We start from the raw sequence: 19,778 nt of genomic DNA on the forward strand, positions 1-19,778 counted from the left end.
CCAAAAAAAGTGTTTTTTTGAAATTACTTCAAAATTACTGGCTCGATCAATTTAAACTTAATTATTCTTTATGAGGCTTTAAAAACTGCGTCGAATGCCGCCAACCACGTGAAAATCGGTTCATTCATTCAAAAGTTTTTGCCGTTTGAAAATTCAAAAAATTGTGTTTTATTAAACTGCTATTAGAGTTTTGAGCTTAAAAAGCTTAAAATGACACAAAAATTATATTTTTGAGCTCGAAGAACTCAAAAACGTAATGTGTAACTTTGAGCGCTTAAGTACAAAATGAGCGGGAAGTTTCAGAGATGGCCTTCAGAGTCAACCGTCATCCTAATTTTTTTAATTATATTTGTGTTGAAAATGTATATCATTTTTGACAAACCTGGAAATTATTTGTTTCAGTCTGATTTTTTCTTTATTTATATTTTTCCAATAATTTAAAACTTGTTCGATTAAATTACTCAAAAAATAAATCATATTGAAGTTTAATTAGAGTTCTTCGAACGCTTCAAACAAACTTTGATGAATCCATCTGAATAATTGACTGGTACATTTTGAAGATATCGCACGACATGGTCTTGGACAATTTTTTTGCGCTTTTGAATCTTGATTAATTGACCCTGCCAGTAGATGGTAGAAATATTCGATTACCAAATTTTAATTATGATTTTGATCAGTTTTCACATTCGTAAACTCTGTAAGTAAAATTAAAGACTATGTTAGTATACACGTCTGGTGTAAAAGTATTTGGATACTTTAAATTCATATAATTAAACGTAATGAAGTCTACTTACTCGCAAAGCCAGTATTTTTTCAAAGATTTGGTATGTATAGATTTCAATGATCTGATAGCAAATATAATTCCAATTATTATAAATTTACAGGTTAGAATGTCATTGGATGGTTCTTCAACGTCCGTAGCGATCAGAATTGATAATGATGATAAAAAAATTCAAATAATTGACAATGGCCATGGAATTGATTTCCAAAAATTGGAAGGAATCGGAGTCAATTATCAAAAAATGGATGATGATATCTTTAAGCATATACATCAATTGCCCGTAGTAGTGATTATGACGAAACCTAAAAATTCACCGTGTTCTTATGGAAAAGTGTGAAAAAAATTATTCAAAACATTACACATAAGAAGTGATACGAATTTTGCATCGAAAATTTTATGTTTTTACATGCAAACTTTATTAACAATAAAGTAAAAGACCCAGTTATTGACACTGGCCGAGTTATTGACACTCCCTTATTGAAAAAAAAAAGATTTGAAAAAATTCAACACATGCAAAATGTATATCCATATATTCCTCAAGTTAAATCTTTTTTAATCTTTTTGAGTCATTTCGAATCTTTTCAAATCTGTTTTTCTAATCAGGGACTTGCAATTTTATTTTAATTAAAAAAAAAATCAAATCTACTCTAATAAATTAATATATATAATTTTTGAATTATAAATTTTAAGATAATTGATTTTTTGAGAACATTTCATTTTTTTAATTAGAATAAAGTTGCAAGTGTCAAACAACTAGGCCAGTGTTGTCAATAACTGGGTCTTTTACCTTACCGTGATGCGCTTTTTGTGTATGATAAAAATTCGTATCATTTTTTTGTGAAATTTTAAAATCAAATTTAATGTTTGATCATGACACGGAAGTTTTGATGATAGACATTATAAATTTTTTTATAATTTTATAACAATGAAATTATTGTAAAAAACAATTGAATTAAAAAATTCCACATGTGAAAATTAAAAAAAATTAATAGTGGAAATTCTTACAAGCATTTTTTTTTTTACTGTAATTGATTTGTTATACAAATTAAAAAAATTGATAGTTGTTATAATCATTAGTATTCTTCATTTATGTACTATTTATTTTATTAGTTAATGACTTGCGCATTTTATAAGTAGGTTTTTAAATTTGGTCATACATTAAATGTCCAAAAAATTTTGGATCGTCCAATTCATGGTACAAGTGTGATAGTTTATTTCAATAACGGCATATTTGAAGAAAATTTTTTGAATAGGCAAAATATTATAGAAATAGTCGAAGATTATTCTTTGGATTATCCTCAGGTGAATCACTTTGTTTTTTTTATTCATTAATACACTTGTTTATTTTGTTGTAATTTGCATATGTTAATAATTATATTCTTATAATTTAATAGAAACTAGCAACCTGCAGTCACAATATGACTGCCGAGATTTACGGATTATGAATAATAAAACTTTGGCCTAATGATTTTTTGATAGTTATAATTACACTGTACATAGTTTAGGTATTTTTTAAATGAAAATAAAAATAAAAGAGTTATCACTGGATCAATTACAAATAATTTGACGGATCAAATTTAAAGAACTAACAAACTATTTAAAACTCTTCCAAAAACTTAACATAAAAAATTTACTATCACTGAAAAATATATAAAACCGTGAAAAAGCACAAATTCTGATGATACCAAATTTAACTATGAAAATTCCTTTAAAAATAATAATATGCTCGTCACAAAATTTTTCTTACTCTCTCAATTTTCTAAATCGTAAATGACTACGCTGAAAAAATATCAAAAAAATTTAAAAAACTTATTTTATTATATAAATATGCTGGAGATAAAATTTTCGATGGCACGCCGTTTTACTATTTAATCAGGTAATATTTTTGCAGAACATAAAAAAAAGAAATTTATTTTTAATTTGAAAAAGAATTTTTTGAGTGAATTTTTTTTATGTACTGACATAATAAAAATATAATTATTTTATGTACCGACATAAAATTAAATGCTTATGCATAGGGAGAGATACAAAAATACACGAAATATAATTATGTTACGACACAATTATAATGATTAGGAATTATTCTTGTGAAAAAATAAAAACATTTTTATTATCTTGTGACATAATTATAATGAATACAATTCAATTATGTTTAAAGATAAAATAAATTTTTTTCATTTTGAATAACAATAAAAAATATTAAAATGATGTATCTGCATAAAAAAAAATGGATTACTTTTATTTAAAACAGTTTAAAAATCTTTGCAAAATTTTTATTATGGTTGATCATAATAAAAATTCATAGAATTTAGTAAAAAGTGAAATGATAATGAATACTTCAAAAAAATTTATGACACAACATAACTAAAATTCAGACAATTTTTATTATGTCCCACCATAATTAATTATACCGATAACGAATTTTAATTATCTAGTAACATAAATTTAATTTAAATTTTTCATCCTAAAAGTAAATAAAATAATAATGATAAATAAAAATGATCTTGTAACATAATGATATTAAGCAATTGATATTATCTCAATACATAATGTTAATTTAAACATTTCCATTATGTACATAATTTTAATTCAAACATTTCCATTATGTACATAATTTTAATTCCAACATTTCCATTATGTACATAATTTTAATTGTAACATTTTTATTATGTACATCAGAATTAAAATTATGTACATAATAAAAATTCTGAATGAAAATTATGTACATAATAAAAATGTTATAATTAAAATTATGTACATAATAATAATTCAGAATTAAAATTATGTACATAATAGTAATTCAGAATTATAATTATGCACATAATAGTAATTCTGAGTTACTATTATGTACATAATCTTAAAGGAGTCAAAATTCGTCCGATGAGGCATGGGGCACGAGTCTATGCATACACTACACCCGTGCAGATATTTCATACGCACGGGGCACAAGTACGAGTACGGATACAGTGTATGATAGATCCGTGCCCCGTGCCTCATCGGACGAATTCTCACACTTTAATTTTAATTATAACATTTTTATTATGTACATAATTTTAATTCAGAATTTTCATTATGTACATAATTTTAATTCCGAATTTATATTATGTACATAATTTTAATTCAGAATTTTCATTACCCTCGCAGTTTCGGAATTACTATGAAATCACAGTGAATTCACAGTGAAATCGTCTTCACCGTAAATCTACTGTGGGTTCACGGTAATTTCATAGTGAATTCACAGTGATTTTGTGCCATTTCGTCACTATGGTTTAGTGGTGGTATCACTGTAGATTCATGGTAGTCTCACAGAGATAACACCGTGAGTTCACAATAGTTCCACAGTGAATTCATAGTAATTTCACTGTGATTTCACCGTCGTTTTACCATGATTTAACCGTGACTTCAGAATGATCTGATAGTTGTAACACCGTTAGTTCATGATAGTTTCACTGTGAATTCATAGTAATTTCACTGTGAACTCATTGGGTCCGGGGTAAGAAAATTGTATATGATTAATATATAATTACATCTAATTTAAATATAATTATGTATAATGGTTTTTGTGATTATATATAATCATGTATAATTATATATAACTATATATAATCATGTATAATTATACATAATTATATGTAATGGTTTTTGCGATTTCGAATAATTATATATGATTAATATATAATTATATGTAATAATATGAGATGGTTTTGCAATTTCGAAAAATTATTTATGATTCTTATATAATTATATGTAACGAAAAAAATAGTCATTTATATAACATATGCAGGACTTGTAGTTCACACGAACATATTTTCTCGCGATGTTCTCTTAGGTCAATTGGTAGCAAGTCAGTCTTCCGAGTATGAGGTTCGCGGTTCGATTCCTGCTCCCGACAGATATTTTTTTTTTTCATGGAAATAATTATATACAATTATTTTTACCCCGGTGAATTCACTGTGAATTCACCATAAATTCACTGTGGATTCATTGTGAATTCACCGTAAATTCACTGTGGATTCATTGTGAATTCACCGTAGATTCACTGTGGATTCATTGTAAATTCACAGTGGTACCACTCTAAACTCACAGCATTACCACTGTGAGATGACCATAAAACTACAGTAACCGAATGGCACAAAATTATGGTGATTTCACCGTAATTTCATCATGGTCGCACTATCTTTTTACTATAATCTCACTAAAATTTCACTGTGATTTAACAGTGATTCCGAAACCGCGAGGGTATGTACATAATTTTAATTCCGAATTTCTACTGTGTACATAATTTTAATTATAACATTTTTATTATGTACATAATTATAATTCTGAATTACTATTATGTACATAATTTTAATTCTGAATTACTATTATGTACATAATTTTAATTCTGAATTATTATTATGTACATAATTTTGATTCTGAATTATTATTATCTACATAATTTTAATTATAACATTTTTGTTATGTACATAATTTTAAATATAACATTTTTGTTATGTACATAATTTTAATTCTGAATTTACTATTATGTAAATAATTTTAATTCTTATTTGTATTAAATTTTAGATTAAAAGAAATTAAAATGTTATAAATAGTTACTCCAAAAATATAAATCTGCAGGAGCCAATTTAATTTATGTCACTACATGAAAAAAATTAGGAAAACGGTTGACCCTGAAGGCCATCCCTGCAACTTCCCGCTAATTCCATACTTAGGCGCTTAAAATTGCACCAATGACGTTTTTGAGCTCTTCGAGCTCAAAAATACAATTTATGGGTTATTTTGAGCTCTCCAAGCTCAAAGAGATTGTTTTCCTATGCTTTTGAGCTCTTCGAGCTCAAAAGTCTGATAGGGATTTGATGACACTATTTTTTGAATTTTTAAACCGCAATAACTTTTGGATAAATAAACCGATTTTCACGCGGTTGGTAGCATTCGACGCAGTTTTTCAAGCCTCACGAAGAATCTTAAATTTTGAATTGATCGCGCTAGGAATTTTGGAGTTATTTCGAAAAAACACTTTTTTCGGTTTTCTTTCGTTCACGATATCTCTCGAATGAATCAACCGATTTTGACCGGACTGGTGGCGATCGACGTGGTTTTTTGAGGTTAAGAGCTGATTAGTTTTTAGAATTGAACCATCAAGCCGTTAAAAAGTTATTCCAAAAAAACCACATTTGAAAAAATTTTTTTTTTCAGTTTTTTTAAGATTTATCAAAATTTATTGATCTGAATCGGTCTAAATAGTATTCAAAATCTAAGTTTGGTCAAGCCCTTTCGAATGGCACCAACCGCGATGAAATCGGTCAAGCCGTTCAAAAGTTATAAGCGGTTCACATACTTTCACACACACACACACACACACACACACACACACACACACACACACACACACAGCAACGCAACTTCGATTACCAGTTCGCGCCAGGCGAACTGGATGACACTCCACCTGTCACTGAAGAAGAACTGCTGGAGGCCTGTAACCGTGTAGGGAATAATAAAGCGCCGGGATTGGACGGAATCCCTAATATAGCCTTGAAAACCATCATAAAGGCAGCTCCAACATTATTCCTAGACGTTTATAATTCATGCCTTAAGGAGGGGACTTTCCCGCATAAGTGGAAACAGCAACGATTGGTACTGTTACCTAAAGGGAAGAAACCACCGGATGAACCGTCATCTTACCGCCCACTTTGCATGCTAGATACAGCGGGTAAGATATTTGAACGCATAATTCACCAGAGAATTGAAGCAGTAGTCGACCCACTCCTGGCAGACAATCAGTATGGATTCCGGAAAGGACGATCAACCCTGGACGCAATCAAACTGGTTGTTGATACGGCCAAGGAAGCAATCGCAGGAACCAGATGGAAGGGTGGAAAGAAAGAGTATTGCCTGGTGGCGACCCTAGACATCAGAAACGCATTCAACTCCGCCAATTGGGAATGCATCATGCAGGCCCTCCAAGAGAAGAATGTACCAGAATACCTTCTTAAGATCGTAACAAGCTACTTTGAAAATAGGGTCTTGAAGTATGACACGAAGAACGGTCCGAGGGAGTATGATATTACTGGAGGTGTACCACAAGGTTCAGTCCTAGGCCCGCTCATGTGGAATATTATGTATGACGGTCTATTAAGACTAACTCTGCCAAGAAACATCAAACTCGTAGCATATGCAGATGACGTAGCCATAGTGATTGTTGCCAAACACCTTGACGAGATAAACCATATGTTCGATCTCACTTTTGAGCGCGTTGACCGGTGGATGGACGCAGTGAACCTGCAACTGGCGCAACACAAGACTGAGGCAGTGCTTATCACCAGCAGAAAAGTGGTAGAGATCATTAAGCTGAAAGTCGGCGAACAAGAAATCACATCACAACCTTATATCCGATATTTGGGAGTGATGCTTGATGCCCGACTCAACTTCAAGCAGCAAGTGGAACATATCAGTGCCAAAGCGTCAGTAGTGAGGGCTAGTCTCGCACGACTGATGCCGAACGTCGGAGGCCCAAAACAGAGCAGGAGGCTATTATTGTCATCAGTAGTCATATCGGTGCTCACTTACGGAATATCCATTTGGGCCGACGCATTAAAGACGCAAAAATCATGGAGAAAGGCTGGACCAGTGTATCAACTGAGTGCCCTACGAGTAGCTAGTGCCTTTCGCACTATATCAGAAGAAGCAGTGTGCGTCATTGCTGGAACCCTACCTCTTAGAGTTCTAGCAGAGGAAAGGCGGACCCCTTACCAACGAAAAAGGTCAACTGCACTGAGCCCTGAAGAACTTAGAATTGAAGAACGGCAGAAGAGCATAGGACGATGGCAACTACAATGGGATGCTGCAGAGAAGGGTAGGTGGACGCACCGTCTCATACCTCGGATCGACATTTGGCTTAACCGGAATCACGGTGAGGTCAATTACTATCTTACGCAGATGTTGTCGGGATGAGGGTGCGTCCGCCGAGATCTACACCGCTTTAAGCACGATGACTCTTCGGAGTGCCCGTCCTGCCCAGGAGCTGCTGAAGACGCGGAGCACGTCTTCTTTGTATGTCCTCGTTTCGACCCACAGCGTGAAGAACTGGAGAGGATCCTGAACCAGAGAATGCAACCAGATTCACTAGTAGAAGCAATGTTGTCATCAGAAGCTGCCTGGAACGCTACCAACACGTTTGCAACAGAAGTCCTTAAAGACTTGCGTTCCACCGAAAGAAAAAGAGCAAATAGCAGAAGATAGAAGGAAGGTAGTTAACACCTTGGCCACCAGAAGGAAGAGCAGTAGCTAGATCCTCCCTTCACGAAGTAATGCCTGACGGCGGTTTCCATGAGGGATTAGAGGAAAGAAGGAAAAGGGGTTTAGGGTTTAGTGGGTAGGGGCGTTAGTGTCGAGTTTTAGTATGACGCTGCGTCGAGTCGCCACATATCCAGGCCAAACAGCTATGCCTAGAATCCGTAAAAAGGATTCCCCCCCCTAAAAAAAAAAACACACACACACACACACACACACCCACACACACACACATACAGACACCGTGACAACCTCGCAGGGATAGTCAGGGAAGCTTCCTGTGACCTTCAAACGTCGAGATCTGATGAAAACTCGGTTTTTGCAAAACGGGGTGAAAACAATAACTTCCCGTTTTTTGAAAATCTTCGATTTTCGTAGCGGGAAGTTAAAAATTGTTAGTTAAAATTATGTCCTCACATAATTATTAAACTCTTATTTTTAATTATCATGACACTTAATAAACATATTCTTTTTGTCATCAGCTCAACTCCGAATTTCAATTCTTTGATATATTGTTAAGTCCCGACATAATAATTATTCCTTAAAAAATATAAGCATAAACATAAAATTAATCTATTGTATTTGATTATGTTTTAACATAAAATGTGCATTTTTCCTTTTAGTTGTTAATTTTAAGATCATTTTTTTCCTTCTATTTAATAGTAAAACGGTGTGCCATAATTTTCCTTATTTTCTCCATTATATAAATTATGTATATGTTGCGAAAAAGAAATTTTTGCTTTTTAACTTCCCGCTAAGAAAATTGAAAATTTTAAAAAATCGGGAAGTTATTGGTTTTACCCAGTTTTTCGCAAATCGAGTTCTCATCAGACCTCGATGTTTTGAGGTCCTGGAAGCTTTCCTGACTATTCCCGCGAGGGTATCACTATGTCTGTGTCTGTGTGTGTGTGTGTGTGTAAGTGTGTTTTTTTTTTTTTTTTTTTTAAGGGGGGGAATCCTTTTTACGGATTCTAGGCATAGCTGTTTGGCCTGGATATGTGGCGACTCGACGCAGCGTCATACTAAAACTCGACACTAACGCCCCTACCCACTAAACCCTAAACCCCTTTTCCTTCTTTCCTCTAATCCCTCATGGAAACCGCCGTCAGGCATTACTTCGTGAAGGGAGGATCTAGCTACTGCTCTTCCTTCTGGTGGCTAAGGTGTTAACTACCTTCCTTCTATCTTCTGCTATTTGCTCTTTTTCTTTCGGTGGAACGCAAGTCTTTAAGGACTTCTGTTGCAAACGTGTTGGTAGCGTTCCAGGCAGCTTCTGATGACAACATTGCTTCCACTAGTGAATCTGGTTGCATTCTCTGGTTCAGGATCCTCTCCAGTTCTTCACGCTGTGGATCGAAACGAGGACATACAAAGAAGACGTGCTCCGCGTCTTCAGCAGCTCCTGGGCAGGACGGGCAGTCCGAAGAATCATCTTGCTTAAAGCGGTGTAGATACTCTCGAAAACACCCATGTCCCGACAACATCTGCGTAAGATAGTAATTGACCTCACCGTGATTCCGGTTAAGCCAAATGTCGATCCGAGGTATGAGACGGTGCGTCCACCTACCCTTCTCTGCAGCATCCCATTGTAGTTGCCATCGGCCTATGCTCTTCTGCCGTTCTTCAATTCTAAGTTCTTCAGGGATCAGTGCAGTTGACCTTTTTCGTTGGTAAAGGGCCCGTCTTTCCTCTGCTAGAACTCTAAGAGGTAGGGTTCCAGCAATGACGCACACTGCTTCTTCTGATATAGTGCGGAAGGCACTAGCTACTCGTAGGGCACTCAGTCGATATACTGGTCCAGCCTTTCTCCATGATTCTTGCGTCTTTAATGCGTCGGCCCAAATGGATATTCCGTAAGTGAGCACCGATGTGACTACTGATGACAATAATAGCCTCCTGCTCTGTTTTGGGCCTCCGACGTTCGGCATCAGTCGTGCGAGACTAGCCCTCACTACTGACGCTTTGGCACTGACATGTTCCACTTGCTGCTTGAAGTTGAGTCGGGCATCAAGCATCACTCCCAAATATCGGATATAAGGTTGTGATGTGATTTCTTGTTCGCCGACTTTCAGCTTAATGGTCTCTACCACTTTTCTGCTGGTAATAAGTACTGCCTCAGTCTTGTGTTGCGCCAGTTGCAGGTTCACTGCGTCCATCCACCGGTTAACGTGCTCAAAAGTGAGATCGAACATATGATTTATCTCGTCAAGGTGTTTGGCAACGATCACTACGGCTACGTCATCTGCATATGCTACGAGTTTGACGTTTCTTGGCAGAGTTAGTCTTAATAGACCGTCATACATAATGTTCCACAGGAGCGGGCCTAGAACTGAACCTTGTGGTACCCCTCCAGTAATATCATACTCCCTCGGACCGTTCTTCGTGTCATACTTCAGGACCCTGTTTTCAAAGTAGCTTGCTACGATCTTAAGCAGGTATTCTGGTACATTCTTCTCTTGGAGGGCCTGCATGATGCATTTCCAATTGGCGGAGTTGAAGGCGTTTCTGATGTCTAGTGTCGCCACCAGGCAATACTTCTTCGTTCCACCTTTCCATCTGGTTCCTGCGATTGCTTCCTTGGCCGTATCAACAACCTGTTTGATTGCGTCCAGGGTTGATCGTCCTTTCCGGAATCCATACTGATTGTCTGCCAGGAGTGGGTCGACTACTGCTTCAATTCTCTGGTGAATTATGCGCTCAAATATCTTACCCGCCGTATCTAGCATGCAAAGTGGTCGGTAAGATGACGGTTCTTCTGGTGGTTTCTTCCCTTTAGGTAACAGTACCAATCGTTGCTGTTTCCACTTACGAGGAAAAGTCCCTCCTTGAGGCATGCATTATAAGCGTCGAGGAATAATGTTGGAGCTGCCTTTATGATGGTTTTCAAGGCTATATTAGGGATTCCGTCCAATCCCGGCGCTTTATTATTCCCTACACGGTTACAGGCCTCCAGCAGTTCTTCTTCAGTGACAGGTGGAATGTCGTCCAGTTCGCCTGGCGCCAACTGGTAATCGAAGTTGCGTTGCTGTGGGAACAGTGCAGTGACGATTTTCTGAAGAAGTTGAGGACACGTAGGTGATGGCATTTGTTGTTTTCAGGTGGGTCATAACCACCTTATAAGGCCTACCCACACGTCTTTATCCACCTCGTATATAAGCTCTTTCCAGCATCTTCTTTTGCTCTCTTTGATGGCTTTATTCAGTTCACGACGCGCCTTTTTGTACTCTGCGATCAGCTCCACTGAGTTGAGCCGTTGATAGCCGCGCTGGGAGATTCTTCTCTTTCTATGACACTCTTTACGGAGGACGCTGATGTGGTCGTTCCACCAATGCACCGAAGGTCTCGAATTTATGCCACGTTTACGAGGCATACTGGCATCAAGCATGTGTTACTCTCCTCATCAGGTCCTTAGTATGTTGTTCTGCACATCCAGTGTTGATCGGATCACCATCGAGGGCTATTAGCAATGCTTCTGGGTCAAAAGATTTCACCTTCCAACCAACGATGTTAGACTGCTTGATTGGTCTCTTGAGGTTCTGGTCGTTTGATATTTCCCAGAATATCGCATGATGGTCGCTGGAAGTGTAGATGTCCAACACTTTCCAGTTGTAGTCACCTCTAGCAAGGCTATTACTGACAAAAGTGAGGTCTACAATTGAGCTTGCGTCACCTTTGGTGTAGGTCGGCGTATCACCACTGTTGAGCGAAACTACATCTAGTGTAGTAAAGGCCTCTAGTAGTGCTTTCCCTCGTGCGTTGGTATGTTTGCTGCCCCAGTCAACTGCCCAGGAGTTGAAGTCTCCGGCTATCGCTACTGGATGGTATTGCTTCGCATCTTCAGTTAGTCGATCCAAGAAATCAGTGAAGTCAACAATGGAGAGGCTAGGTGGTGCGTAGCAGCTATAGAAGCGGATGCCCTCTACTGATACTGCTACAAAGCCGGCATTGCTGTTGTCGACTGCATTTTGGAAAGGGAGCTTGCCACATGACCAGATGACAGCTTTGGATGTGCTATCAGATTCCCAGGGTTGGGTACTCAGGTGTTTATATGGCTCTGCTATTAGTACCAAGTCAAGCTCTAATTCTCGCACGGATTGCATGAGCAGGTCATGCGCTGCCTCACAATGGTTGAGATTGAGCTGTAGTATCCTCATGGTTGTTTGTTCGTCAACTTCTGGAGCGCCTCCTGAAATACCGGGCACCTGTGGGTGCCGGCATGGTGAGCCACGTCCTTTGCTCCTTGCTGCTCAGCACATATTGCACACTTGGCAGGATTTTTACAGTCAGAGATACGGTGCCCTTCTTGTCCACATCTGATGCAGAGTTTAGACCGGTCTACTTGGCTTTTACATTGGGACCCAACATGTCCGAAGTGCCAGCATTTAAAGCATTGGACTGGTCTTCTAGTTGCTCTTATTCGGCAATTGACCCAGCCAATCCTTATTTTGCCGCTTCCTTCCAGTAGCTGTTGTGCTCCAGCTGCTGGTAGTGTCACTGTAGCCGTTTGCGTACCTCTGTAGGCCTTACGGATCTTGATAGCCTCTAGTGGTATTTCGCAAGTTTCTCCGGTTTCCGTTTTCAGGGCAGTCTGAATGTGCTCCTTCGTCGTGTCATCATCAATGTCTCGGATCTCGATGGTCTCCTGCGGTCCTTTGCAGATTACTTCGGCCTCTTTTTGAAGAATATCCATGATGGTCTTTTGCAAGGCTTGGCCTTTGTCGATACTCTTCTTTGAGAGCGTAATCAGCATGTCCCCAGTTTTGGTTTTGTGGATCTTTTCCACGGTTGTGCGGACCTGTTCGTCAGGGACGGCCTGCTTTATACGACGCAATATTTCGGCGTACTTCTCCTTCTCGACCGGACGGATGATCAGAGCGTCAGGCCTGGTCCATTTTCGCGGTTTCTTCCGCTTAGGTTCCGGCCGGGGCTCTTTCGGCGGTTGCTTTGGGAGTTGCTCTCTAGCTAGCCTTCTCTTCTCCTTCTTAGACTGTACTTTTCCCAGTCAGTCGTCTTCTTAGGTTCGTCGACCTGCCCTGCCAGTCGTTGGGGAGGGCTTTTTTTCAAGTCCTTCTTCTTTGTGACTTTATCGGTTGGCTCTGGCGAGTTTCGGTCCTTTCTCTTTCCAGGCCTTGTGTCAGTTTCACCCTTGTCTTCAGCGACTGATTCACCATCACCTTCAGCTCCGGTGTCCATTGCTTCGTCAGTCACGACGACAGCCTGACAGGCTTTCTCCGGTGTAGCATGAGAAATGCGCTGCAATGATGAGCGCCACTCCTCATCCAGCTTCTCAAACCTTTGAAGGGCGTTAGTTACACCAGTCATCTTGGATTTTATCTCTTTGTGAATGTTGACCTTTGGTTGGACGAAATCATTCAGCTCACTGATCAGCTTTTCAAGGCGTTTGAGCGCTTGCGAACGCTTCATTTCAGCGCTTGCGTCAATCGCTGCTTGTTGGGCATGTAGCCCGTTTCCCCTCTTGTTTGTTTCCTGTGGGTTACTCATACTTTTTTGATTTACCAGCGCATCGTACGGAGTGGAGCGGGTTGCCATAACTAGGAACGGGTGTACCCTCGGAGATAGTACTCCTACCCCAGTTCCCTGAGGCCTAGCCGACACTTAGCCAGTCCCGGAATACACGGACGGACTAGACTCGCTCGGAGCGGTGAAGATTCCGATCTCTAACACTCACTGCGTACTTCCTGATCAAGGCCCGAAGTGGCTGGCTCCTGATCCACTGCTGCAACTTTCACCTCGGCAGAGCAAGCTCACATCAGCCGTGGCCTGCATCGTCGGAAACTACGATACAGGTTCCGGACACTCCCAGTGAGTTACAGCAGGAACCAATCGTCTTGCTAGGTCAGTTAGTGTGACCAACCCATTAAAGGGGAGTTTTGTCCACGGGAGCTTATTTTGTTTGGTTATTTTGCTTGGCTCCTACCCGCTGTACCTCATCAACTAAGAGATTAAGTGTCATCCAAGGACAGCGAGCGTTCTCCCATCCGCTCGGGGAGACGCGCCCGGTAGCAGTATCTCTTCTGCCCCGAGTGTGTGTGTGTGTGTGTGTGTGTGTGTGTGTGTGTGTGTGTAAGTATGTAAACCTTTTATAACTTTTGAACGGTTGAACCGATTTCATCGCGGTTGGTGCCATTCGAAAGGGCTTCGCCAAACTTAGATTTTCTATTAATTTGAATCGATTCGGACCGATAGATTTTGAGAAATTTGGAAAAATCTAAAAAAAAATAGGAAAAAAAATTTTTTCAGAACTTGTTTTTTTGGGATAACTTTTAAACGGCTCTACCAATCGATTCCAAAAACTAATCAGCTCTCAACCTTGAAAAACCACGTCGATCGCCGCCAATCCGGTCAAAATCGGTTGATTCGTTCGAAAGATATCGTGAACGAAAGAAAACCGAGAAAAGTGTTTTTTCGGAGTTACTCCGAAATTTCCAGTTTGACAAATTGAAACTTAGAACTTCTTTATGAGGCTTAAAAAACTACGTAGAATGCCGCCAACCGCGGAAAAATCGGTTCATTCATTCAAAAGTTATTGCGGTATGAACATTCAAAAAATAGTGTTCTATGAAACTATAGAACTCGGAGAGCTCAAAACAACACACAGATTGTATTTTTGAGCTTGAAGAGCTCAAAAAATTCGGCCAGGTATTAACGGAATTAGCGGGAAGTTGCAGGGATGGCCTTTAGGGTCAACCGTTTTCCTAATTTTTAACTTCCCGCTAAGAAAATTGAAAATTTAAAAAAATCCGGAAGTTATTGTTTTCACCCCGTTTTTTTAAAATCGAGTTTTCATCAGATCTCGACGTTTTAAGGTCACAGGAAGCTTCCCTGACTATTCCCGCGATAGTGTCCGTGCGGCTGTATGTGTGTGTGTGTGTGTGTGTGTGTGTGTGTGTGTGTGTGTGTGTGTGTGTGTGTGTGTGTGTGTGTGTGTGTGTGTGTGTGAAAGTATGTGAACCGTTTATAACTTTTAAACGGCTTGACCGATTTGATCGCGGTTGGCACCATTCGAAAAGGCTTAACCAAACTTAAATTTTCTGGAAATTTGAACCGATTGGGACCAGTAGATTTTAAGAAATTGCAAAAAAACTACAAAAAAAAATTTTCTGAAAAGTGGTTTTTTTAGAAGAACTTTTAAACGGCTTTACCGATCAATCCTAAAAACTAATCAGCTCTTAACATCAAAAAACCGCGTCGATCGCCGCCAGTCCGGTCAAAATCGGTTGATTCGTTCGTGAGTTATCGTGAACGAAAGAAAACCGAAAAAAGGGTTTTTTCGGAATTACTCTGAAATTTTCGGTTTGATCAATTAAAACTTGAAAATATCTTATGAGGATGATGAAACTGCGTGGAATGCCGCCAACCGCGTGAAAATTGGTTGATCCATTCAAAAGTTATTGCGATTTGAAAATTAAAAAAATAGAGTTTTATCAAACTTCTATCAAACTTTTGAGCTCGAGGAGCTCAAAAGCATACAAAAGCTATTTTTTTGAGCTCGGAGAGCTCAAAATAATACACAAATTGTATTTATGAGCTCGAAGAGCTCTAAAACGTCATAAGTGCAATTTCAAGCGTTTAGGTATAGAATTGGCGGGAAGTTGCAGGGATGGCCTTTAGGGTGAAACGTTTTTCTAATTTTTTTTTTTTAATTTCAGACTTCAGAACGTTATTAAAATCTATCATTGAATATACAGGGTGTCCCAAAAGTCACGGACGCCATTGTAGCATCTGATGAAAAAATAATTCTGAGACGAAAAGTCCTTAGCCATTTTTCAATTAACCGCATAGATAATTAATTATTAATTTAAAATAACGTCTCTTTATTTGTTAGAGAGAGAGAGAGCGCCAGTGTCCAGTAAAATATGTGCCAAACAAAGACACAACTAACTGTATGACTAACTAGTTTCTATAGCTAACGTAGTCACACATATTTACTTACACATTCACACGTGCAAGCATCTTCGTTGGAACGCACTTGACTTGACACTAGTACTCTCTCTCTCTCTAACGCATAAAAGGACGTTATTTTAATTAATAATTAATTATCTATGCGTCTGATTAAAAAATGGCTAAGGACTTTTCGTCTCAGAATTATTTTGTTTATCAGATGCTACAATAGCGTCCGATACTTCTGGGACACTCTGTATAAAAGTTTTTTAGAAGAAAAAATTTCTGAGGTACTCCATTTTGCCGCTGCTCTTCTCCCCTACGACAATTTTTCAAATTAAAATACAGTTCTTCAAAAATTAGTTATAAGTGTAGAAAATTTTATTGTCTCTTCAATTATTATGAATAATTATACTCATTAATAATATTTAAGAAATAGTTCTTTTATTTACTCCACTTTACCATAAAAAGTAAATAAAAAAATTATTTTATTTAAACAAGTTTTCCTTATAAATTATTATTTTTCTAACTTTATCTGCTGAAAAAAACATCAAACCCAATTTACGATGAAAATATAAGAATTTTTCTTAGTCTCTTAATTATATAAATTAATTTTTGACCTAAAACAACATTCACGTGTGCAAAACACAATAAAAATTTTTATTTTAAAATAAACAAATTACATTTATCGCGAAATTAGAATCTATTTATCAATACTTTGAAAATTAATCATAATAGATTAATTCTTGCTGAAAAAAGATGTGAAACATCGAAAAGGCACAAATTCGGGCCAAGACCTTTTTTCAATGATACTAAATTTAATTTAAAGAACTCATTTTATTTTATTACATAAATACTTCAGAAGCAAAATTTTTCTTTTTCTCTTAATTAAATAGATGAGGATAATTGCATTTTAATCAGAAGTAATGACTTGAAATTTGATGAAACTGACATAAGCTTTATGAAGACAATCTTTTGTGTATTAATTACAAAAATTGTATGTTTCAGGTCTCATTCACTATTCGTGATGACATAGGACAAAAATTAAATGTTGGTATAAAAAGAAAGTACTGCAATCAATTACAATCAAACTTGATTGGTAAAAAATTAAAATATTCTCCAGCCAATTTATTCAATCTGGAATTAGATAGTATTAATCATAAAAATAGCGTTAATGAAATAATGAATGTGTTGTTTCATAAGCAAGAAAAAAATAATAAAGAAATGAGTATAACTAAAAATACTACGCCTTTGTCTAGAGATAATCAATTAAAAATTCGGAATAATAACGATAATGATATTACCTGTGATGATATTACTACTCCAATGTCTAATATTAGTGGTGAATGGTCTGACTGGATTTCACCCCTTGAACGTTTAAATAATAATAATAATAATGATAATCTCAAAAGAAGACAGTACAGTTTTTTGCCGGAAAAATTAAACAAAGTGTTGAGAATGGCGGAAAAACGCTTATTTCCTCGTCAATCAAGCAATCAATTCGATAAAAAATGTTTCTTTAATGTTGATTTAGGTTATCTAGAAAATGTATATGATGTAAGAATTTGTAAAAATAAAAAAAAATTATCTGAAATAACGATTGATAAAAATTCATTGAAACATATCAAGGTAAGATGAAGGATGTAATTTCGACGCTTATTTCTGTCAAGGATTGAAGTATTATTGATTGATTAAAAAATAATATATTTATTCTAGGTATTGAAGCAAGTTAACGTAGAGTATATTGCAGGTATTGTTGAACAAAATAAGGAAAAAATACTAATATTAATTGATCAACATGCTATGGATGAACGTATTCGTTATGAAAATCTTTTGGAAGGTAAGTAATGTCTATTAAAGGGTTTTTTTTAATGATTGTTGTCAGATTTATGTACCACGCATGTAAAAAGCATTAGTTTTTCTAGAAATGATGCTAGAAATTTGATAGAAGTACTGTTGTTTCTATGATACATTGATGTAATAGTTTATTAATTACTATTATAAAAATACCTGGATCTTATAAAATTTCAATTTTAATTGCTAAAATCAATTGCTATTGATCAAGATACCAAAAGTTTCATTTAAACTATTTTTTTTTTTAATTTCTATAAGAATCTACTATCATATCGAAGAGACTTAGAAACAGCAGAATTCTTGATTTTATATTGTATTCAATCGTGGCGATATGTTAACAGACTCGTCAGTAACACTGATGAACCCTGCTTTATATTTAAATTATCTATTATATTTGTAGAAAATTTTTTGAATTCGTCCCGTACTTGATATATATTAGTAATGAATTTGTATAAAAGTATTTATAACTATTCGTCAATCCTACACTAAGAAAAAAAATTTCTTTTGAAAAAAATGGGCAATCTTTTAATAAGAAATTAATCTGCTCAAAATTTTAAACAATTTTATTTCTTCGCTGTCGAAATAAAAATTTTTCCCACAGTAACTTTCTTGAGGAAAAAAGTTTTCTAGATTTAGGAAAAAAAATTTTGGATAAAAATTCGCAAGTTGTTTATCTAAAATTGTTTTTTTCCAAATCAAAAAAACTTTTTTTCACCAAGAAAGTTACAAAAATTTTTATTTCTTCAGCTAAGAAATGAAATTCTTTAAAATTTTCAACAAATTAATTTCTTATTACAACATTGCAATCTGTATATTATATAAATTTCTATTGTTATTTCAGATTATAAATATGAAAATAAATTCATATCAGTAACTTTGAAGCGTCCAATAAAAATAAACACTGTACCAAGAAGTTGTTACGATTTATTATTACGTAAATGTGAGGTCTTAAAAAAATTTGGATTAAATATTATAAATTCAAGTCTAGATGATGAAAGAGATAGTGATAATTCTGATTATTTTCCGTTAATAATAACTTCTGTGCCAAAATGTTTTTTATTCAAAAAAAATTATAATGAGACTTATGTGATAAAACTAACGGCAAAACTTTTGACGGAAGTAGTGGAAAAGTTAATTAATAAAATTGGAATCAATACATTGCCGTCAACTATACATAATGTAATTGCATCAGAGGCTTGTCATGGTAATAATGCACCCTTTTTTATTAATTAATGAATATTTTTACTTTACTTATAATTTAATAACTCATAATATTTGAAAATTTATTGCATATATTAAATAAATTTTATTTGACTTCTATTTAGGTGCGATAAAATTTGGAGATCCATTAAATATAAATCAATGCAATGATTTATTGAATTATTGGATACAAACAGATCTACCGAATCGTTGTGCACACGGCAGACCAGCAATAATTCCACTATTAACATTCAACAAATAACATTTCTATAACAGTACTAAATAATAAAATATACAAATCGATTATTATAAATCTCAATATAGTTCTACAATAATACTTTGTAATACGATAATATAAAATACATGACTATAAAGTATTTTTTTTCTAAAATAATATTGATTATAAAAAAAATATGAGGGCTTAATTAATAGATTTGAATAAGTTAATTTAAATTTCTGGGTAGGCGGATACCATGATATCTTTACCGAAGTAATTAACTCGGTTAGCGATTATTATGAAATTTTGATTAGCTAGTTTGATTGGACAGGCATAATTAGGACGCGTGTAAAAGCACATTGTGTAGAGAGCAATTTCCAACTCTGGTGATGTACCGACGAATATAGTTGTCACGGGCTGAACAATATCTTCTAAACTGGATCGTAATTTAATGATTGCTCCTTTCTGTAATATAATAAATTAATAATTATTATGATAATATTTATCTTTCTAAAAATAAACAAAAAATTCACA

The 19,778-nt window shown here is 35.8% G+C and overlaps 2 protein-coding genes across 2 annotated transcripts in view; one reads left to right on the plus strand and one right to left on the minus strand.

Moving 5' to 3' along the window:
• Positions 1–576: 576 nt before the first annotated feature.
• On the plus strand, positions 577–19,289 carry LOC123273967 (DNA mismatch repair protein MutL-like). The gene is made up of 7 exons (XM_044741458.1): positions 577–824; positions 885–1,112; positions 1,919–2,083; positions 16,982–17,602; positions 17,690–17,813; positions 18,669–19,031; positions 19,153–19,289. The coding sequence occupies exons 1-7, from the start codon at positions 780–782 to the stop codon at positions 19,287–19,289; spliced, it is 1,683 nt and encodes a 560-aa protein (XP_044597393.1). The 5' UTR covers positions 577–779.
• The window catches only part of LOC123273965 (poly(U)-specific endoribonuclease homolog), a 30,868-nt gene continuing 30,270 nt past the window's right edge, over positions 19,181–19,778 (minus strand). The window contains exon 4 of the mRNA XM_044741456.1: positions 19,181–19,709. Within this exon, the coding sequence (XP_044597391.1) occupies positions 19,476–19,709 (234 nt within the window). The 3' untranslated portion in view covers positions 19,181–19,475. The remainder of the gene's footprint in view (positions 19,710–19,778) is intronic.

The sequence above is a fragment of the Cotesia glomerata genome, unplaced genomic scaffold, assembly GCF_020080835.1.
Source record: "Cotesia glomerata isolate CgM1 unplaced genomic scaffold, MPM_Cglom_v2.3 scaffold_18, whole genome shotgun sequence".
NCBI classification, from domain to species: Eukaryota; Metazoa; Arthropoda; class Insecta; order Hymenoptera; family Braconidae; genus Cotesia; species Cotesia glomerata.

Excerpts from the sequence above, each read along its gene's own strand:
- LOC123273967 (XM_044741458.1), top strand. The coding sequence starts at position 780 with ATGAAGTCTACTTACTCGCAAAGCCAGTATTTTTTCAAAGATTTG. Across the intron at positions 825-884 it reads AGTATTTTTTCAAAGATTTG|GTTAGAATGTCATTGGATGG; the intron begins GTATGTATAGAT and ends ATAAATTTACAG. Across the intron at positions 17,814-18,668 it reads TTATGAAAATCTTTTGGAAG|ATTATAAATATGAAAATAAA; the intron begins GTAAGTAATGTC and ends TTGTTATTTCAG.